The sequence below is a fragment of the Chrysemys picta genome, chromosome 1 (genome assembly GCF_011386835.1).
Source record: "Chrysemys picta bellii isolate R12L10 chromosome 1, ASM1138683v2, whole genome shotgun sequence".
Classification (NCBI taxonomy): domain Eukaryota; kingdom Metazoa; phylum Chordata; order Testudines; family Emydidae; genus Chrysemys; species Chrysemys picta.
Genome location: NC_088791.1, coordinates 208146745 through 208168356, shown reverse-complemented (window position 1 = coordinate 208168356; position 21612 = coordinate 208146745). Strand labels below are relative to the sequence as shown.

At 41.5% G+C, this 21612-nt stretch overlaps 2 protein-coding genes across 31 annotated transcripts in view; one reads left to right on the top strand and one right to left on the bottom strand.

The window, feature by feature from the left end:
• The window catches only part of DMD (dystrophin), a 2010563-nt gene that overhangs the window by 546193 nt on the left and 1442758 nt on the right, over window positions 1–21612 (bottom strand). For all 30 annotated transcript variants that reach the window (XM_065590838.1, XM_065590858.1, XM_065590878.1 and 27 more), the window contains one exon: window positions 13106–13341. In XM_065590838.1, coding sequence (XP_065446910.1) covers window positions 13106–13341 — 236 coding nt within the window. The remainder of the gene's footprint in view (window positions 1–13105; window positions 13342–21612) is intronic.
• LOC135982785 (uncharacterized) lies at window positions 15881–18418 on the top strand. Its single transcript, XM_065590973.1, has 2 exons — window positions 15881–16854; window positions 17849–18418. The coding sequence occupies exons 1-2, from the start codon at window positions 16278–16280 to the stop codon at window positions 18322–18324; spliced, it is 1053 nt and encodes a 350-aa protein (XP_065447045.1). The 5' UTR covers window positions 15881–16277; the 3' UTR covers window positions 18325–18418.

Genomic DNA, 21612 nt, shown 5'->3' with positions numbered 1-21612 from the left:
TGCGTAGCTGCAGCTGGGTGTGTCCCTACCTGTGTGTATGCTGGTAAAATACAGTTTCAAGCCTGGGAAAGGGCTTGGTAGGCTTGCCTCAGCAGTACAGTGTAAAGGGAGCCCAGGCTGGTGGGTCAGGTGGGCTCAGTGGTATCCCAGTTCCAAGTGTTACAGCTCCCTCTTAAGTTTCCTCTCCAGTTGGCGCATGCTCTCAAGTCTGAAGGGGCATGGCTACCTAAGCCCAGTATTGTCCTTTTACCCCTTTGGGCCTAGCATGGGATTCGCAGACCCCATCACACCTCTCTTCTATCTTATTACAGGTCCTGGGGGTGCATATACTAATGTCTGGATGAATATATTTATGAAATGTATCTGCATAAAAGCAAATCTCTATTGATCAAATATGCTAGGAGAGAAGCTCAGGACTCCGGGAACTCAGGATCACTGAATTTCAGTGGTACATGTGCTCCTAAGTTACTTTACGTGCTCATGTAAATTCTGCCCTTAACTTTCAGTCTCAGTTTATCTACAAGTAATAATTAACCATGGGATTTTCAAAAGAACTTAAGGGAGTTAGATGACCAACTCCTACTAACATTCAGTGGGGCTGGGCACCTAACTCCCTTTGGTTCTTCTGAAAATCCCAAGTAAAGTTATACTTGTTTACATCACAAGGGTGCTGTGAAACAATACAAAGTATCAAAGGGGTAGCCGTGCTAGTCTGTATCCACAAAAACAAAGAGGAGTCTTGTCGCACCTTAAAGACTAACAGATTTATTTGGGCATAAGCTTTCGTGGGTAAAAAAAGTGGAGTTTTTACCCATGAAAGCTTATGCCCAAATAAATCTGTTAGTCTTTAAGGTGCCACCAGACTCCTTGTTGTTTTTGTGAAACAATACACTAGCATAAAATGTTATAGTTATGGCCTGGTTCACTCCACTGGCAAAAAGAGAAAAGTCCTCCTGGAGTTTAGGCAGTAGAAGCCATCTCAACCCTCTCAGCCAGGAGGCTAGGAACTGGCTACTTGGCACAGTCGAGAAAGCCAGATTTTAAAGCAGCCCTCCCCTGAGGAAAGGTGGCAATGGTATTGCTGCCTGGTTTTATCCTAGAGGAGATAAACTACACAGGCATGTGCCCTGTGCCTATATTATTATTTTTATTACAGAACTGTGTTTATATAACGTATCAGATGGATTCACTTCAAGGGATTGCTAGTGTGGATTTACAGAGAGTGACTATTTTAATTTATACTTTGGGGATAATTTTCATCTCACACATAAAATAATTGTCTGTTTCAAGCTCAGCTTCATTAGGAAGTTCTGCTGGCACCCCACGTTTATATTTAGAACATTTTGTCCCCTCCCACGAAAACAGCATATTTATCAGTCAGCCCCTGTAGTTTTGATTTGCATTCTATGATTACAACTGCATTGGAGTTTTCTACATTGCGTTATTACTTGGAAAAGAAGCTATTGTTATACCTTTCACAATTTCTGAATAAAAAGAGAACCATCCCTAATTTTGCCCCTCTCTCTCTTGTGCATGTGTGAACGCGCACACACATACACACACACAGATATGGTCAGTTCAGATTTGCACAGCAGCCTGCAGGTCTTATATGTCCTCCAAGTCCCATGAGGTCTTTATACCTTTATGAGGACTGGCCCCTGCAGCACATCAGAATTGGGATGGCTTAAAGTCATTTTAGTGCTCCCCCTGCCTTTGGGCTGTGAGTTCCATGCTGTGCTTCTTAGAGATGCAGCACAGAATTTCACCTTATGTATACAGAATGGTAATTGGCTCTTGCTGACTGACTGCTGGTATATAACATAATATATCAACTGTCCATTATGCATGTTAGTGTAATTCAGTATCATGGGACTCCTTGTCCTTTTTGGTTATTAGGTTGTCTCAGAGATTCACACTAAAATGGGGGCTTATGAAATCTTTGCACCAGTTATAACAAAGGATATTATAGAGTTGAATTTCAATTTAATCTCTAGAAAGGCAGGAAGGAAACCAGCCATAGTTACATTCAATCATTTCACACACAAAATGGCCCATCAGTGTTTTTTGTTATGGTTGTTTCAGAATCACCGTGTCAATTGCAAGCTTCTTACTCAAAATATCAAAAGCAAATTTGATTTTAAGTGATTTTTAATAGAACATTCCTTGTACATCAGCAATTCAGAAAAAGGAAGGGTTTTGTAATTTTTTCTTTTGGCATTAAAACAAATTGCGTAACTTATTCCTCAAAACTCATATTCACGCACATACCAGGCACACATGCCCCGTGCCCACACACAGATTAACACATGTATTTGGTCCAGCACTAGAAAAAATATTATCACAAGATCAGCAGTATTAAAATTATTAACAGTAACTATTCAGATAAGATCTCTTCCCCCATAATGAATTTTGGCCCCAATCCAGCAAAGCACTTAAGCACATTATGAACGCTTAAGCCTGGTCTACTCATGAAAATTAGGTCGGTTTAACTATGTCAGTTAGGGGTGTGAAAAATTTATACCCCTGAGTGAAGTTGTTAAACAGACCGAAATCCCTGTGTAGATAGCAGTAGGTTGATGGAAGAATTCTTCCGCTGACCAAGCTACAGCCTCTCGTGGAGCTGGATTAACTATACTGACAGGACAACCCCTCCCTCAAGGAGATTTTAATGAACGAGTAAAAGGCCAGGGACCACTTCCGATAGTATAATATTGATCATCATACTTGTTGCTAAGAGTAAGCCAAAACGAATAGATCTTTTTGCAAGCCTGTGCAGCCTTAGCATGACTAAGAAAGGAGGACTAAGCCTCTTGCTCAACCTTTACCTGATCCTGCACCTATCCCTGATGAAATCTCTGTTGGAAATGCTGGAGTCTGTGTTTTTAAGGAGGAAAGCAAAAAGCTTATCTATATTTGCCCTCTGGGATGTGTCTGTCAGGGCCTCAAGGCATACAGACCCTGCAGGAACACATCTGGCTAATTAGTAATCTGAGGAAACCTCTTGCTTAGCTTTTGAAACTGCTTGCCTAAAAAGTTTTTTGGATTGACATGTCATTGTCTACTAACCAGGATAAATAATGGGGGAGAGGCTTGGAGTTTTCGGGATAAGTTCATGGACTCAGTTTAGGGCCTCCAATGGAAGCTGAAAGATGGGCTAATTGGACGGCTGCCACTGTACCAAACGAGGGCCACACCAAATGTTGGTAATTACTGAGGGTTGGGGGAGTTTTACTAACCTGTTGCAGATGTGTGTAAGTGCTTGAGACTAAATAAAGTATAGGTTTAAGTAAGAGCATTCTTGTATTGTACTGCTTGTGCCAGCCATCTATCGGTCGGATGCCGTGTCTCCATTGATTTATTTCCTGATACCACCTTGCACAGAGTAAAGTTACCAAGAGCTTTGGGTTGGAAGAACTCCGGGTAACATCATCAGTGCAGGTACTGTCTATGCTGAAATGCTACAACTGCGCAGCTGTGCCGCTATAGCATTTAAAGTGTAAACAAGCCCTTAGAGCGCTCTTAGGGCACCTCATTGCCTACCCCCCGCTCCATCGATCATCTCTTACACAGTATCAAGACATTGACTCCCATCTTTCTTGCACAAATGTAGTCAGGCTTGACAGCCAAATTTTAAAACTTTCCAAGAAGTGCCATCACACATTCTCTCTTTGCTCCCGTTATGCATGGGAGGAGCTCCCCTTAAATATCCACAAAACCATTTCACTGTCTTGCTTCATATACCCTCTTCTCTGCGGTGATGGATGCCTATAAAAAATCTGATCAATGGTAAGGTAGCTGGTTTGCTGTGAACACTGTTTCTTGTGCTGACTAGTATAGTTTCATTGCTTCTTTGTGCTTCACCCCATCAGTTTGTTTTAGCCACCTTTTGTCTTACACTTAGATTGTAATCTCTTCAAGTCAGGGGCTGTTTGTTATATATTTGTACAGTGCCTAGCACAGTGGGGCTGTAGCCTCAAGGCACTAATGTAACATAAATACATAAATGAATAATAATAATAATGCCAACAGCAACTTTAGACAAGTGAGCAGTCCTAATGAAGTAGTGTCCTGAACTGAAGCTTTTATACTCATGTAATGGGTCACACTGAGGAACTACAGAAAACAAATGTATTACCCACAGAATAGATACAGCATGGACAGTGGTGGTTGAAGTTTCTAGTCATTGACATGCAAATGTGCCTCAGTGTTGACTTGGAGAAATCAGCAAAAATTCTTCTCAATGTCCTTTCTGCTAAGGCTAACAGCATTGCCAATGTGTGCCAAATATGATGACTTCCTTTTGAAGAGAAATATATGTGATCGGAAATGGACTAAGATCATACATTCACTTAACAACAGACCTACAAACAATAATTGGGGAGAAGTGACCTTCAGCCATTACTAACCTATTTTTGTTTCAAGTTGATACTTTAGGGCCTCATCCAAAACCAACTGAAATCAGTGGAAAGTCTCCCATTCACTTCAATAACTTTTGGATTAGGTCCTTAGAGATAAAAAGATATTGCATGTACCAATGTTTGAACACTTCAGATAAATAAGGAAGTGGCTGCTAAACACTTTTCCAGAGAAATTTGTTTAAGTGACTTTTTTATTACTGCAAAAAACCACATCTATTCTCTGTCATGTCATAATGAGATGGCCAAACTATTTTAAAATATTGGCTTTCTTTATGGCTATAGAATAATAAAAGGAGTTTTCTGGCTTATATTCTATATCCCAAGAGGTTCAATTTTCAGATTCATGGCAGTTTTCCTTTCTAAGACTCAGCTTTCTTTTGGATACAAGTCCCTCTAGCACATCATGCTGCATTTTCTAACCTTTAATAGTAAGCTTAAGGGCTGGAAGAAAGTCTTTCATTCTGCTGTGTTCTATAAAAATGCTAAAATCTTTCAAAAAGAAATCTTGTAATTCTAACTCTTTTTTAAAGGGTATTTAGAACTCTTCTTGGTTATTAGTATATTATTCACTTCAAACACACAAGCCAGCCTTCCAGTATTTATCATAAATTAGAATAACTTTTTAATTTAAGAAGTCTAACAGCATGACATAGACTAAAAATAATTCTGCTAGATATTTCATGTTAAACAGAATAACAGTAATGCTTTGAACTAAGCATAAATGATAGCTCTAGTCCCCCAAGTGAAAGGACCTAAGGCGAAATTTGCCCTGCTGAAGAGACTTGGCTCAAGGTTCTCCACATCCCTTAAACTCTGCATAGGGGCGGCAGTGAGGTTCAGCTAGTGGAGGAGCTGCACAGAAATGTCTATGCATCCACTGCATGCTGCAGAACTCATTTCAGTTCCATCTCTACTTTGGAGACAGGATAAGCATGTCCCAACGATGGGTCGAGAGGGTGTCTGCAGATCTGCGTTTATGCAGATCTAGAGGCCACAGTGCCCCCTGCAACTGGCACAGGTTGAGACTGCTAATACAACCTATAGCAGTGGTGGGCAACCTGCGTCTAGGGCCGACGAGAGGGGGGAGAAGCCGGTACAAATTACCAGGGCCAGACGGTCCGGAAGGGGGCCCGGGGCCCGGCTCCCCCCGCCCCCGTTGGCCCTGTTTAGCCAGTCCGCCTTTGCTGTGGGGCCCCCAAAAAATTTTTCACCGGGGCCCGAACCCGCTCTCGGCGGCCCTCCCTGCGTCCCATCAGGGTAATGCACTGACGGGCCACTAGACCGTTTGTTTACATTTGCACTGACCTATAGACTGGAGCAACATGACTTAGGGAGTTATGGTACAGCCTCTCTCCCTAAACTGGGATTAGAAAGGGTGAATTTTCATTTCCAGACTGCCTGAACTCCACCTGAATTCAGTCTGGTACAGGGAAGGATCTTCCCTTCGTGTATATTAATGGATGATTTAACACCACGTGGGCCACACCTTTTTCTGTTGTGCCTTTTGGTACCATGCAAAACATGTGAGGAGGTGCTCTACTGTCCATGGGAGCCACACAGATGTGTCACTATTCTGAATGTACTCCATATATCTATAGGAAATTAAGTACTACATTTGCAAAAAGGGTTGAGGCCTTGCCTCCCTTTTTATAGGTGGCATTTATAGTAATAAAATTACATGCAATATGAATTGCAGGGGCAAAGTTGAGTGTCTATGCCTCTGCCTCTAACTACATGATTTGACCCAAAATTAGATAGTTAAATGTGTGCAAGTACCTAGATTCATACCCTGCAGATCAACTCTAGATACAAAATTGAGTTTAAACTTAGGAAGTGCAACTGGCTCCTGCAAAAAGTGATCATGATTTTGAAAATTTGGCCACTAATGTACCTTACAAATACACATTATAGAGAGCTAACTGAAAAGAGTGGGAGTTTTTTGCTGAATTTTTTTAAGAAAATGAAAACTATTTCATTTTAGTCTAAATTTTCCACAGAACATTTCAATTTTTTTAGGAGACATTCAATCATAAAAAATTTCAGACAAAACATGAACATTTCATACCTCATGGCATGGGTATTGTAGTTTCATTGCCTCAAGCTCCCATTCTCCTCTATAGTTTGGGCTGACTGGTCAGCCTGTATGTCTGATAATGCAATAAGGTCTCTTCTCTCAGAGAGGAGAATCAGTGCATTATAGCAGTCCCTGGCTATGGTGCATCATGGAAAATGTGTTCCAGCCATGGAGCCTGACCCATACAAAAGATGGGGACATGAGGCTACCAAACTCTCATAAGGCACCAGGTCAGCATTTCCAAACCAAAATATTTTGTTTTTTCAATAAAAACAAAATTAAATTTTCTGACGGAAACAGATACTTTTCATGATATTAAAAAAGTTGTTAAAAAAACTTCAGTTCAAAACAGTTTAGATAGAAAACTTTTGAGCAAAGGTAACAATGTATTCCACAGAACTGTGATTATGCCATTTGCTCAGTTGTAGGCACAGTACTTCGTAAACAGTACTCGTAATAAAATACATATCACAGAACTATGCCCAAAGCCAGGGAAAAAAATAACTACTGAAATGCTAATTTTGTCTCTTTTTTAGGTAATGTCTGTAAACAAGATATGTAATAAACCATTAACTTTCTCTACTTTTTTAATTACCACTCTCAACTCCACTTTCCTCCCCATCTCTCATAATCAGAAACTATGCTATGCTTCTCTCTATTTTTCTCAAATGACATCCAACTTTTTCACATATCATGGTGCTTCCTCCACCTGTAAATTCAAACCAATCAACAGAAAAGGATGGACATCCTTAACCCTAATTTTTCCATTGTCTAAGTACAGAGGTTTCAAACAATCTGAGGAGCACTGTAGTCTAGCAATGAAACCATGGCTCTCCTACCTCAAAGACCAGGATATTGCGTCCATAAACTTCTTACCTAATATAGGGCTCTTAAACTCTGTGATCCTCATTTAGCACCTCTTTTAAAGAGTTTGGCACAGATTCCCCTTAAATCACGTGGTTATTTGTTGTAGAATATATGAATAATTTTATCAGATCCTGGATTTTTTTCTTCCCTCCCCCGTCACCCCCGACTTTCTGAAAACTAGGCTGGCCAGATCAAGGGGCAGTGGTGAAAACAATCATTTTAGCCCTGAATTTTTGTTTGTTGTTTTTGTTTTTTCTCCATCCCTTTCACTGACTGAAAATTGTGTCTAGTTTTCAAATTTCAAATATTCAAATTCTTAAATATTTTACTATTCTTGCCCTTGAAAACTGCCTCTTTAATAAGACAATATCAAAATCTACCTGTATTTCCAATTCTGTGATGTAATGTAATTTCATTGGGTAGAAAGAAGAGACATCAGACTATTAAAAAGACTTGAAGTGTCTACTTTTTGAATTTTTTTCAGTTTCAGAAAGTACACACACAGTTTAATTAAATATTTCAGACAGTTTAATTAAAGATTTCAGACACTTTCTAGTTGTCAATAATATTTAACTCTAAACATCTGAAAACATGAGGCTTTTGCTTTGTTTTCTCTTTGTTTTTTTCCCCCACAAGTTAAAATGGGGAGCAAAATTAGCTATTTAATGGGACCAAAATTAGACATATAATGGCTCTGTGGTTGCAACTTTAATTATGGAGATACCAGCAGCTCTCAATAATAACGTTGGCCCTGCAGTTCCAAAGCATACAGGCTAATGGAACACTTCTATTAGTTATAGAAGGGCCTTGACTTTGTTTCAAAGCTGCAGCTGCTAAATAGAAGGCAGCATGTTCACACACATATTGTGCCTGATCGATCCTGCTGCCTCACAAGTCGATAGCAAATGTCTACTGTTGAAATCAGTGGGTGCAGGGTTAGACCCAAAACAACCCACAATGCAACTCACTAATAACTTTGCTAAATTAAAAGCTCTTTTCTTCAAATGCAGCTGGCACATGTGTTTTCAATGGGATTTAACTATGTGAAAAGTCTAAAGTTGTTTTGGAACTAGAGGAAGACAAAGAAACAGACAAAAGTCAAAATCTCAAGTGAGCCTTACATTTTAATTACCTATAACTCAAAAACAGTGTGATTAATTATCTTCAAACTTTGCACGATCTCTTTCTGCTTTCATGGGAAATATGACAAATTATAGAACAAACATTTTCCAAGTTATATTTATAATGATGCCAAACAGGGCTTTATAAGAAAGCTTGTTGACACCTTCACTCTGGAGAAGTTACCACCTTTCCATAATAAAGCACAGGGGAAAAAAAGTTATGTCTGTGTTCACTCATTCCTCTTTCACAAAGAAAATAAACTGTTCCTTAAGTCCAGATCTTTCTGACTGCTCTGAAGTCATGAGAATAAAATGAATCATCATTTGAAACCAACTGAATTGAACTTTATTACGTTGATTCTCTCAGCAGTCTACATCTTAGTATGTTATTTATTTTCATCATTTTCCTCAACTTTAGCCATAGAACCAGGTTATGGAAGATAAATTCCATATAATTCTGTTTTTTCAGTCAGTTTTCAGACAACATGCTGTTCATATCACAGCTTTGCAAAAGATCAGTCCTTTGTGTCAGAGTGTACAGTACAGTATTTTTCCCTTTATGAATACATGGCAAAGTAATTAAAACTCTTATACCAATATTAATTATTTTCTGTGGGTTTTAAAGTGTCTGTTTCTTAAACTATACAGAAGAGAACTATGTACTTATGTACTTCTAAAAACACTTTAGTAGACTTGCATTCAAGAAAGATATATTATTACAAAAAAAAAATCTGGTCCCACTCTTATTTTTTAAATAAATCTGGGAAACAGTAATTACAAATAGGATGAAATTATTACACATTATTATACTTTTTACTATGTTGTAAAATTCCTTTCTCTACACTACATATGCATTGCTTACTATATTTTAAAGTCATACTGCTTCCTGTAACACTAAGGCCAGATCACATTTTTGTTGTTACACACACACGCTCTGTACTTGATACTTTATTACTGTAACCATTCACAGTTCCAATTCTTTGGGACCACTTTCAAGCAAAGTTCACTTGAGGGCTAATGATGTCTTAAATGTTTTTCCTTCATAAATGTGGCAGGGTTAGTGTCTATGATCTTGTGACACAATGAGAGTGAAATGAACCTGAGCAAAATGCCCTTAGAGATTTAGTCTCAATAACATTATGTGCTGTTGTGGAGGAAAGGACAGCTTCAGGTCACTTGTTTTTACTTGGACAATTTGGAAAATACCCTATTACATGTACTGCCAGGTTTATAGAGGGTTTTCTTTTTGGTGCTTTAAAATATTATTTAACTTTTATATTTATTAAAGAAAAATTCTTCTTTCTTTTAAAAGGAAAGATACGGAAATAAAACAAAGATTTGTTTCATCTTTCTAGAGCAAGGTATAAAAAAGGACAACATTTGCAAAAGTTTTGTGTGTGTCTATTTTTGGATGCCTAATTTGAGACACCTTTATGAGACCCAATTTTTACAGGGTGATACTCAGCATTTAAGCCATCTTGGGTTGGATCCCCAAAAACTGCAGCACCATAAATCAGTTCACCCACACAGACCCGGATTTTGAGGCTTATGGGCTTTGCATTGGTGCAACAATCCATGTGCACAGATCACAATGTGCCTCACCCCCTGTGAGGTAAGTACTATCATCCCTGTTTTATAGGTACAGAAATTGAGGCATATAGAAATTAAATGGACAACATGTTCAGTAGTGGATACTAATTTTGGGTGTTCAATTTGAATCACCTTTGACCTGATTTTCAGTGTAGCTGAGCATCCACAGCTCATATTTACTTCACTTGATGTGGGTGCCCAGCACCTCCTGAAGCAGGCCTTATTTGTATCAACTTGGGAACCACAAACTTGGGACATCTAAAATTAGTTGTCAGTCCTGAAACCAGCCATAGGCTAAATTACTTGGCTAAATTCACATAACAATTCAGTGATACAGTCACGAACAGAATCAGGTTTGATGACTTTCTGTCCCAGGCTGAAGGACCATACATCTGCTCTCATGGTCATCACAGGACTGAGTTAGGAGTCATGGATTCTCAGGAGGAATTTACAGTACTGGAACCTTGGGCAATTACTAATGAAAAATAGGCTGTGTAGTTTAGTAGGTAGGTAGGTAGGTAGGTAGATAGATAGAACTGCATTATATTGGATAAATAGAAATTTAGGTAGGTTCAGATAAAGATATAAACTGGCTAATTTTAAAACATGTAGACATTGTAGAATTTTGCTCAAAATTATGGTGCCCCAGAGAAAATGGTGGATATCATTAGATGTCATTTTTGTTAGTAAAGGAGATCACTATGAGTGAAGATTTCAGACTCCTAGAGAAGTCTAGAGTAGATGAAGGAGTAGGTAAGGAAAGACAGATGCGTACAATGTAGGCAAAATGAGCATGTTCTTTGGAAGACTTAAGTCCACATGAAGATACTCTCTAAGAAATAAGCTGAAGCAGTGAAAAGCTATTGTTTAACTACACTTTACAGTGCTAAAATCTGGTAAATTAACATAGAGCAAGGGAAAGTATTATGGTCCTTCACCATTTATGCTTCAAAATTCTTCTGGAGTTTAGCTGGAGAAATAATAATTATATATCTATGAAATTAGAACCCAGATAGTTTATGCTGGCTAAAAAGAATAGGAAGAATCTCAACAGTCAACCAAAATAGTCCTGCCCTGTAAAATTTTCAATAAAAGGGAAAAAGAAGTGTAGTACTGTGCAGATCATAAAGAATAATGGAGCTAAAATGAAAGAAATAGGCAATGTGTGCTGGAAGCCCTAGACTGCCCAATACCAGGATATATTTTTGATATTTTCATCTACTGATCTATATTTTAGTGTACATAGAAAAAAGAGACAACTTTCATTTTTTATGGGATAATAGCTCTTAATAAGGTAAGTATTTTGATAGCAGACTAATTCTGAAAATGTGATTTATGAAACTCAATAAATTTTGAAGATTTCACAACAGATCATTGTTGTAAAGGTATATATTTGACCTGATAAATTATAGACTGTATTGCAAAAATTCTACTTTATTTGTAGACTATTATTAACCTGGCAGATTATAACAGCTCCTTAGGATCTATTTTAGATTATTATACCAATCTGATAACAGTATATAGGGACACTATGCTTATTTAGTTGTGTTTTCCTCCCAAATTAAAGGCATGCACATTTAAGGATTTATTATCTTGGCTATTACTATTTAAATATCAAAATGATCAGATCATTTAAAATGAAGTATTTGACAACATGTTTCAATCTAAGGCTTTACAAAAAGTACAAAAATCTTAATCATCCAACATGTCTGTTGTTTGGGTTTCATGGCTCTTAGGAATGGTCAAAATAATATGTTTTGAAACTGCTTACAATTATTTTTATCTAGTGTCCATAGTATATTATGTTGAACCCAATACAATTATGACATTCTTAAGAGATGGTACAGATTTACTCTGAAAATATTGACCGGCCCTATAATCACTGGTGGAGATGAATACCAAAACCTTTTACTACCTCAGGAAGGTAATACAAAATAAAAGTATCGGAGAGGGTGTGGGGGAAAAGGAGGGAGGAGGGAAACAACCTATGTCAAATAATCACAAGTTGTGAAAAAAATGAAATACACAAAAAAGAAACAGAAAAGGACCTAGCTGCTTATGTATTTGAATAAATCCTTATCCTGTTACATTGTTTAAGAGAAAGATCATACAAAATTTCTCCATTCTTTCTATTTTCTTTTTTTCTTTAAATAAAAAAAGAATTTTAACTTCTATCCTCTGCGATAATCAGGCTTCGTTTCTGGAGGATGAATCAGAGGAATATTTTATAATATAAAGCCATAAATTCAGTTTACAAGAGCTCAAATGAATGGAAGTTTAGCACTTAAAGTTTTGCACAGGCAAGCTGAATCTTTTATATTGAACACTGCTAAATCTGGAAGGCAGGTAATTACGTTCAGGCTATATAATAACAAATTACTTTTATTGCCACAGAGTTGCTGAAGTTAAAGTTTTGTTTTTTTGTCTATGCACATGTATTTCCATATTTTTGTGTGTTTTCAAAGATGACTAATACTTACGCAGTTTGCTGACAAAACACTTGCATTAATAAGCTACTCTTTTATATAAAGGGACTGAGGAGCTTTTCATAACAGGATGACAGCAGGATACAAGCCTCTCAAAGTTCTTACAGAAACACTCAAACTTGAAAAAGGTATAGAACCGTATATTTTTTTCTCTGTTTACATTATGGATCTTTCTATATATTTCCTTCCTCTTTTCGTGTTCCATATCTGATCCCCTAGCCTGTGACACCATAATGACGGGTGCATTACAAAGAAGATCGACAGACAGAGATTTCACTGCTGTGGCACAAACATGTTCATAAAAGGGGGCATTCTGATATTCTGATAAATGCAGTTTTCATTATGAAAAAAAACCTATTCTGTTCCTTTTTCAGTTATTTTCAAATTCAAATCCTAGAAGTCAATTTAAAACAGATTAACTGTGGAATTTGTATGTTACTTACCTTAATCTAAATGTTTCCTCTTATGTTCCCTGCTGAAACGATTACCCTTTTAATAGCTGTTACAGACTTTCAACCACAAAAATTAATGTCTAAATGTTTCTCATACCTTTTGTTTGATGATCATGTCGTTGATGTCATCAAGATCACCCACTGTCACTATCTGGGATTTTATCACTCGATCCAGTAAAGAAAGCCAGTCAGTGAGTTCTGCCCAGGCCTTATTAAAGTCAGCCAGAGCAGGCACCTCCAGAAGCAAGGAAGATGGCATTTCTACTTTGGAGATGGTGGTTTCCTTGGTTACCACGGTTTGTGTAACCACAGTAACAGTTTGACCAGAAGTTTCTGAAAATTAAAAAAAAAAAATGTTAACATTATTGAATAAAGGGACCATGATAAATTGTTCATTTCAGTAACATAGTTCACTCATTGGAAAGGTAATTATTTCAATGTATCATTTGTAATATTTTGCCCACTTGAAATGTGAAAATGCAAATAAAACAAATCACATGAATTTATATCCAGTATACCAAGCATGTCTTCACATATACCCAGCCTCTCCCCTCAGCCCCCTCCCCCAATTTACCTGTAAGAGCTCACCCATTCCAGCTGTGACAAAAGCAGTGTCAGAAATACCCCTGTGTAATCACAACCCCCAAATATGTGCTCACTGAAGTACTCTGCTCCCTTGCTCCCTGAAAGCCTGGGCTGCACATCACATCCTGCTTAGTTTGGATAAAAAACATCTGCTGTTCCAGTAGCGACCAAACCATTGTGACCTACACCCTATCCCTCAAATCTTGAGTTACCAGTGAAACTGGGATTGTCTCTCCCTCCATTTATTATCATGTAGATGGGAGGTTGGTTTTGCTACAACAGTAGGAACAGTCTGTACTGTGTGATGGTGATGATGGGAGCGACACTTGCGGATGTGGGACTCAGGGAAAATAGACTACTCAAGAAGACTCAATAGCAGGGATTGGTTGGTTGGGCCATCTTTGTTTTATGTAAGGTTAGAGTCTCACCAAAAACAGGGAGAGAGCTGCATTTTATTAACTTTTTTGAATGGGTTGCTCTGATTTCCTGGGCATAATGATGGGTGGGACTAGGAATGAATGGGGGCTACCCTCCAATATTCCAGGCCAGGATAAGAATGTCATTGGTGGTTACCGCATTGGAAAACTTCTATTGAAATATTATGGGGAGGGGATATACTGTGTGTGCATGTGTGTGGTGTGGGGGGGGGGGAGGTCAGAGGGAGAAGGTGTAAAAGGCCCTCAAAATTACGGAATTCTTGTATTACGCCAACAGTGGTGACAGAAGGGGAGAAGAGGAAAGGGGCTTTAGCATTACCGCCCTGCCTGATAATTGGAGCTGTGGAGAAAGAAGAATTTTGTTCTACACAAAGAAAGCTTAAATGAGTGTACTTCTTTGAGTAGCAGACTGGGGAGGATTGAGCTGAAGTGGGTCCTTTTCGCAATGGTATATGTTTGGAAGGTGAATGATTGGGAGGAATTGGTGGAAGGCCATTTTGGTTGAAGATGAGGTTTGTAGTCTGAGTGAAGAACCTTATTTGGACACCCAGCTGTGGCAGCTGAGACATTCAGTGGCCATTTTAGGATGGCCGAGAAGCAATGCCACTATGATTGCTGATATAGTGTGACCTGGAGAGTGGCTGGATTTCAAAAGGTTGGGGTATTGGATTGGGCAAATATGCAGGAAAAATTCAGAGTGAGTAATTTTATTAGGTACATACGTTATCTCCCAGAAGAATAAGGAGTCAGAGATCAAGATCCTTACTTTATGTTGAATAATGTGAGCTCTATGCTTAATAAGTTAACAATTATTCATGATTTTGATAAGGATGAAGCCCATGACTTCTGTATGGCTGAGTTGTTTATATCCAATGTGATGTGCAGGAGGTCACCTATCCTTAAACTAGGCCTAGGCCATTGTATCCCTTTGGTATGTGAAGCATAAACAGTATTAGCATTAATTCAGAGATCACCCCTTTGCACTACGAAGTCCCTGTATGAGCTAACAAATTTCTCATGCTGCAACACTGAAAGTTCATACTTCAGATGAAAAGGAACAACTGGGACATAGATGAGCTAGGTTCAATTCCTACCTCTACAACAGAATTCCCCCAGGACCTTAGCTTAGTCACTTCATCTTCTTGTGCCTCAATTCTCAAAATATAAAATGGCGTTAAAGAAACTTCCTTCCTCACACTCTTTGTCTGATTGTTTAAATTTTAAACTTTTCTGGGCACAGACTGTTTCTTAAAGTGTATATGTTCATCACCTAAAACAACTGGACTCTGATCTCAGTTGCAGCATTGTACATGTTCCCGCATTAAATTAGCTGTGATTAGCAAAAGTGTTTATAGGAGAGGAATCTGCTGGCAAGGGAATTCCACCTATGTGTCTCTCTGTTTTAGAATTCTTTCCTTGCTGCTTATCTCAAATTACTTGATTCTGATGACTGAGTCTGCATAGTTCATCGATATGTGTAGATTACTGAAGAGATTTGGGGGTTCTCAATAGTGGCATTTATTTTATTTATTAAGGGCATTAGTGTGTTGCAGGAGCTAGGTTAGTTTTGTTGGTATGGATGATGTTTTGGGGCACAGAAAGACTTTTGGTTGCTATTCTTGTGTGAATTTGATTGTATTTCTGATCTCGTTAGGCTGCCTACCGCCTGGAACAGACATTATTGTTCAGTCCATATAGGGAAATCAAAATATAGTTGACCTTCATATTTGTTTACTAAGAAAATAATAAACAATTGTATAAATAATTATCTAGGATTTGCATCCCCACTGCCTGACAACGTGCATTCTCATTTACCACTGTGCAAAGTATGTGTAAAGTGGTATTAAATCAGGCCTGGTCTACACTAGGCGTTTATGTCGAAGTTAGCGCCGTTAAATCGAATTAACCCTGCACCCGTCCACACTGCGATGCTATTTAGTTCGACATAGAGGTCTCTTTAATTCGACTTCTGTACTCCTCCCCGACGAGGGGAGTAGCGCTAAATTCGACATGGCCATGTCGAATTAGGCTAGGTGTGGATGGAAATCGACGCTAATAGCTCCGGGAGCTATCCCACAGTGCACCACTCTGTTGACGCTCTGGACAGCAGTGCGAGCTCGGATGCTCTGACCAGCCACACAGGAAAAGCCCCGGGAAAATTTGAATTTGAATTCCTTTTCCTGTCTGGCCAGTTTGAATCTCATTTCCTGTCTGGACATCGTGGCGAGCACAGCAGCACTGGCAACGATGCAGAGCTCTCCAGCAGTGATGGCCATGCAGTCTGTGAATAGAAAGAGAGCCCCAGCATGGACTGATCGTGAAGTCTTGGATCTCATCGCTGTGTGGGGCGATGAGTCCGTGCTTTCCGAGCTGCGATCCAAAAGAAGGAATGCAAAGATCTACGAGAAGATCTCTAAAGACATGGCAGAGAGAGGATACAGCCGGGATGCAACGCAGTGCCGCGTGAAAATCAAGGAGCTGAGACAAGGCTACCAGAAGACCAAAGAGGCAAACGGACGCTCCGGATCCCATCCCCAGACATCCCGTTTCTACGAGGCACTGCATTCCATCCTCGGTGCTGCCGCCACCACTACCCCACCAGTGACCGTGGACTCTGAGGATGGGATACTGTCCACGGCCGGTTCCTCAGACATGTTAGGGGACGGGGAAGATGAGGAAGGAGATGAGGAGGGCGAGGCAGTTGGCAGCTCTCACAACGCTGATTTCCCCGACAGCCAGGATCTCTTCATCACCCTTACAGAGATCCCCTACGAAGCGTCCCCAGCCATTACCCCGGACACAGAATCTGGTGAAGGATCAGCCAGTAAGTGTTGTAAACATCTAAACATTTATTTTTAACAAAACAGGAATATTAACAATTAAAAGAATGGGTTGTTCATGATTAGTGTGCCCTAGGCGCTTAACGGTTTAGTAAGGGGCAGTGCAAGTTTTGAAAAGAAATCTAGCAATGTCCGGTTTTCAGTGATTGTCCTGCACAAGCCGCTCTACTGTGTATTCCCTGCTACTGCAGCTACAGTAAAATGCGGTCTATATGTGCGGGGATAGAGCAGTAATCCTCCTGGGACATCTCGATGAAGCTCTCCTGGAGGTAACTTGAAAGCCGTTGCATGAGGTTCTTGGGGAGAGCGGCCTTATTGGGTCCTCCGAAGTACGACACGTTGCCGCGCCACGAGATTATCAGGTACTCGGGGATCATTGCTCTGCACAGCAGGGCGGCATACGGCCCTGGTCTTTGGAGGCTTTCCCGGAGCATTCTCTCTTTGTCGCTCTCGGAGATCCTCATCAGGGTGATGTCGGCCATGGTGACCTGCTTTTAATTAGGTAGGGGAATGTTAGTGTTGGGACTGCTTTCCCGTTCCTTTACAGAACTGTCACCGCTGGTTTGCAGCCACGCGGTGGAGGCGGGAGAGGGGCAGCCGAAAGGGATCGTTCCCGGGGACAGCCGCGAGGGGGTGGGACAGGGGCAGAGTTCCCGCTTGCCGGATTGCTGGCAGCAGGGACTGACATTGATTTAAATGTGAAATGAGGCCAGTGGTAATATAAAAGTTTTAAACTGCCACAAGTGTACGGCTTACCATGTCTGCCTGCAACAGAAATTCCGTTGTGCTGCCTCGCTTCTCAAATGTGCTGTTCAAGACCCCAGGCACAGAATGCGAAGGCCGAGAATTCGACCTTGTGCTGAGTGCGCATGTGAAAGGTGCTGTGCATGGTCTTGTTCACAGAGAAAGACTATGTTCTTTGTTCACAACTACATTTATCTTTCAGAGGAATTCACTCCCTTTTTCCCATTTCCACAGCCCCGTCTGCGACTGTCTCACAACCTAGCCTGGAATCACACTCCCAGAGGCTAGCGCGGATTAGGCGTAGGAAGAAGAGGACACGGGAGGACATGTTCTCTGAGCTTATGGCCTCTTCCCAAGCCCAGGCAGCACAGCAGACCCAGTGGCGGGAGAACTTGACCCGAATGCACCAAGCCAACATGGATCGGGAGGAGAGGTGGCGGCAGGAAGACCAGCAGGCGACTCTAACGCTGCTTGGACTACTGAGGGAGCAAACGGACACACTCCGGCGCCTTGTGGATGTTCTGCAGGAACGGAGGCAGGAGGACAGAGCCCCGCTGCAGTCCATCTCTAACCGCCCTCCCCCGCCACCAAGTCCCATACCCACCTCACCCAAAGTGCAAAGAAGGAGAGGCGGCAGAGTCCCTGCTAACTCTCACTCCACCCCTGCAGAGAGCTCTAGTAGCAGAAGGCTCTCATTTCCCAAAATTTGAAAAGTTCTTTCCTTCCCGCCTGACACAAGCCCACGTCCAAGTTTCACCTCCCAATGCCATGTGTAGTTGATAATAAAAAATTCGTTTCTGTTAACTACTGTTTCAATCATGTTCTTTTGGAGGAGGAGGGGAAAGGGGGTTGGAAATTGGACAGGACAGTCTCCTTTGGCAGGGTACATAGTCGGGGGCAGGCACAGCAGCAGGGCACATACACAGTGCAGTGATGCAGTGACTAGTTGCCCCGGTTAGTCTGGGAGGTTGTTTTGATGTAATGTTGGGGGGGGTGGGTTGCTCTGTGACTTTGTGGCGGGGGAGGGCAGTTACAGATCTTAAGCGCCGGTCCTTAGACAGGATCACAGAGCCACACAGCATGGGATCTGTAACCGTCCTCCCCCTGCCACAAAGTCAAATAGACCTCCCATACACACAGTCCCGATCAGGAGGGGTGACAGGCTCCGTTGAAACAAGCATCCCACCGCAGCGGAGCCTGTCAATCCTTGAGTTTAGAAGCTGCATTCGCATCACAACACTAGACCCGCCCCGCACCACAGTCTGCGTCCCAGTTTTAAAAAATTCCCGCTAAAACAGTATTAAAGAAAACGGTGTGCTTTAACAAAGTAGAACTATTTTTATTTCGACACGTGTGTTGGAGGGGGGGTGAAGGGGGTATGTAACTGGATAGGATAGTCAACATTACCTGGGTAAAGAAACGGGGGCAGGTTTAGCTTCTCAGTACACAAACTATAAAATCACAGGTTACCCTGCTCACTCAGGAACTTTGCTTTCAAAGCCTCCCGGATGCACAGCGCTTCCCGCTGGTCTCTTCTAATCGCCCGGCTGTCTGGCTGTGAGTAATCACCAGCCAGGCTATTTTCCTCAACCTCCCACCCCGCCATAAAGGTCTCCCCCTTGCTCTCACAGAGATTGTGGAGCACACAGCAAGCTGCTATAACAATGGGGATATTGGTTTCGCTGAGATCACAGCGAGTCAGTAAGCTTCTCCATCTCCCCTTGAGACGGCCAAAAGCACACTCCACCACCATTCTGCACTTGCTCAGCCGGTAGTTGAAGAGTTCTTTTTCAGTGTCCAGGGCGCCAGTATAGGGCTTCATGAGCCAGGGCATTAGCGGGTAGGCTGGGTCCCCGAGGATGACTATAGGCATCTCCACATCCCCAACAGTTATTTTGTGGTCCGGGAAGTAAATACCTTGTTGCAGCCGTCTAAACAGACCAGAGTTCCTGAAAACACGAGCGTCATGAACCTTGCCCGGCCATCCCACGTAGATGTTGGTAAAACGTCCCCTGTGGTCCACCAGTGCTTGCAGCACCATGGAAAAGTATCCCTTTCGGTTAATGTACTGGGTGGCCTGGTGGTCCGGTGCCAGGATAGGGATGTGAGTTCCATCTATGGCCCCACCGCAGTTTGGGAATCCCATCGCTGCGAAGCCATCTATGATCGCCTCCACGTTTCCCAGGGTCACTACCTTTGGCAGCAGTACATCAACGATTGCCTTCGCTACTTGCATCACAACAACCCCCACGGTAGATTTGCCCACCCCAAACTGGTTCGCGACTGACCGGTAGCTGTCTGGCGTTGCAAGCTTCCACAGGGCTATGGCCACTCGCTTCTGTACACTCAGTGCAGCTCGCAACCGGGTGTCACTGCGCTTCAGGGCAGGGGACAGCAACTCACAAAGTTCCAGGAAAGTTCCCTTCCGCATGCGAAAGTTTCGCAGCCACTGGGATTCATCCCAGACCTGCAGCACTATGCGGTCCCACCACTCAGTGCTTGTCTCCCGTGCCCAGAATCGCCGTTCCACGGCATCAACATGACCCATTGCCACTGTGATGTCCTCGGCGCTGGGTCGCCTGCTTTCTGACAGGTCTGTGCTACTCTCAGACTTCAGGACATCACCGCGGTGCCGTAGCCTCCTTGCCTGACTTTTCTGCATCTGCCTCAGGGAAACCTTTATGATAAGCTGCGAGACGTTGAGAGCGGCCACAACTGCAGCGATGGTCGCAGCGGGCTCCATGCTCGGAGTACAGTGGCGTCCGCGCTGTCAATGACTGGAAAAGCGCGCGAACTGTTTTCCCGCCGGCGCTTTCAGGGAGGGAGGGCGGGAGTGATGGACGGATGACGACAGTTTCCCAAAAGCACCCTCGACTCATTTTGTTACCCAGAAGGCATTGCCGGCTACACCCAGAATTCCAATGGGCAGAGGGGACTGCGGGAACTGTGGGATAGCTGACCACAGTGCACCGCTTCGAATGTCGACGCTATCACCGTTAGTGTGGACGCACAAAGTCGAATTACTGTCCTTAGTGTGGACACACACGTTCGACTTTGCAATATCGATTACAAAAATTCGATGCAAGTAAAATCGAACTACTCTCGTAGTGTAGACAAGGCCTCAGAATGGAAGTATTTTAGACACACATCACACAGGTGAAAATAAATGACAACATAAGGTGCCAGGTACTTATATTTTTTATTTCGTTGCATGATTTAATAGTATAATGTATCTTATCTCACTCGGTGGGACAACTCATGTGAGTAAATATTTACTCACACAGGGTCAGGTCCTAAACATACAGACTGGTTTAATGGAACTAGCAACAACTGACAAGTGCAGCAATTTCACATATAACTCATTTAAAAGATGACAACAAAGAACTACTCAATATCTGACTTGAGTCAACTGCTACACAGACAGCATATAAATTCACATTCATGCCTAGACCCAGGGGATTCTTGGAGCAAAGGAACAGGTTTTAGGGTAGCAGTCATATCAGGAATGTTTCACTGGATTCTCATTGTAAGACAGTAAATATAAATGGCCCTCAATGGAAAGCTATGAAAGTATAATTACTCATGGTAACTCATGCCCTAAGAGTACTACATTGCTAGTGCACCATTTTAAGCGCCAAGCATCTGCCCCTTAGTTGTGCTTTTATTGTTCAAAAATTAGATCTGAAAACTGGCTGCTCAGAGAATTTGTGTGTGTGGGGGGGGGGGGCGGGGGGGGCGCATGCACATGCAGTTAATCACAGAAAGGCAATTTATGCTTTAAGTTGCTATTACACGTACAGTTTGGCAAAGCAAAAGACAGCCAAAGACGTATTAGCATGACTGCCGATTTGAAAATTACATTTGCAAAAATATTTTTAAAGGTGCAGACCTCATATTATTATAATGAGTGTGTTCCCAAGAGGCTCACTCAGATGTATTAAAATACATTTCTAGATTACTGTTGTATTGTATTAAAATGTAACTCCATCATAAGAAGA

What these genes read in the sequence shown, in the direction of transcription:
- LOC135982785 (XM_065590973.1), top strand. Translation starts at nt 16,278, where the DNA reads ATGCAGAGCTCTCCAGCAGTGATGGCCATGCAGTCTGTGAATAGAAAG. An exon ending in ATCTGGTGAAGGATCAGCCA is followed by an intron (nt 16,855 to 17,848) that starts GTAAGTGTTGTA and finishes CCATTTCCACAG; the next exon opens with CCCCGTCTGCGACTGTCTCA.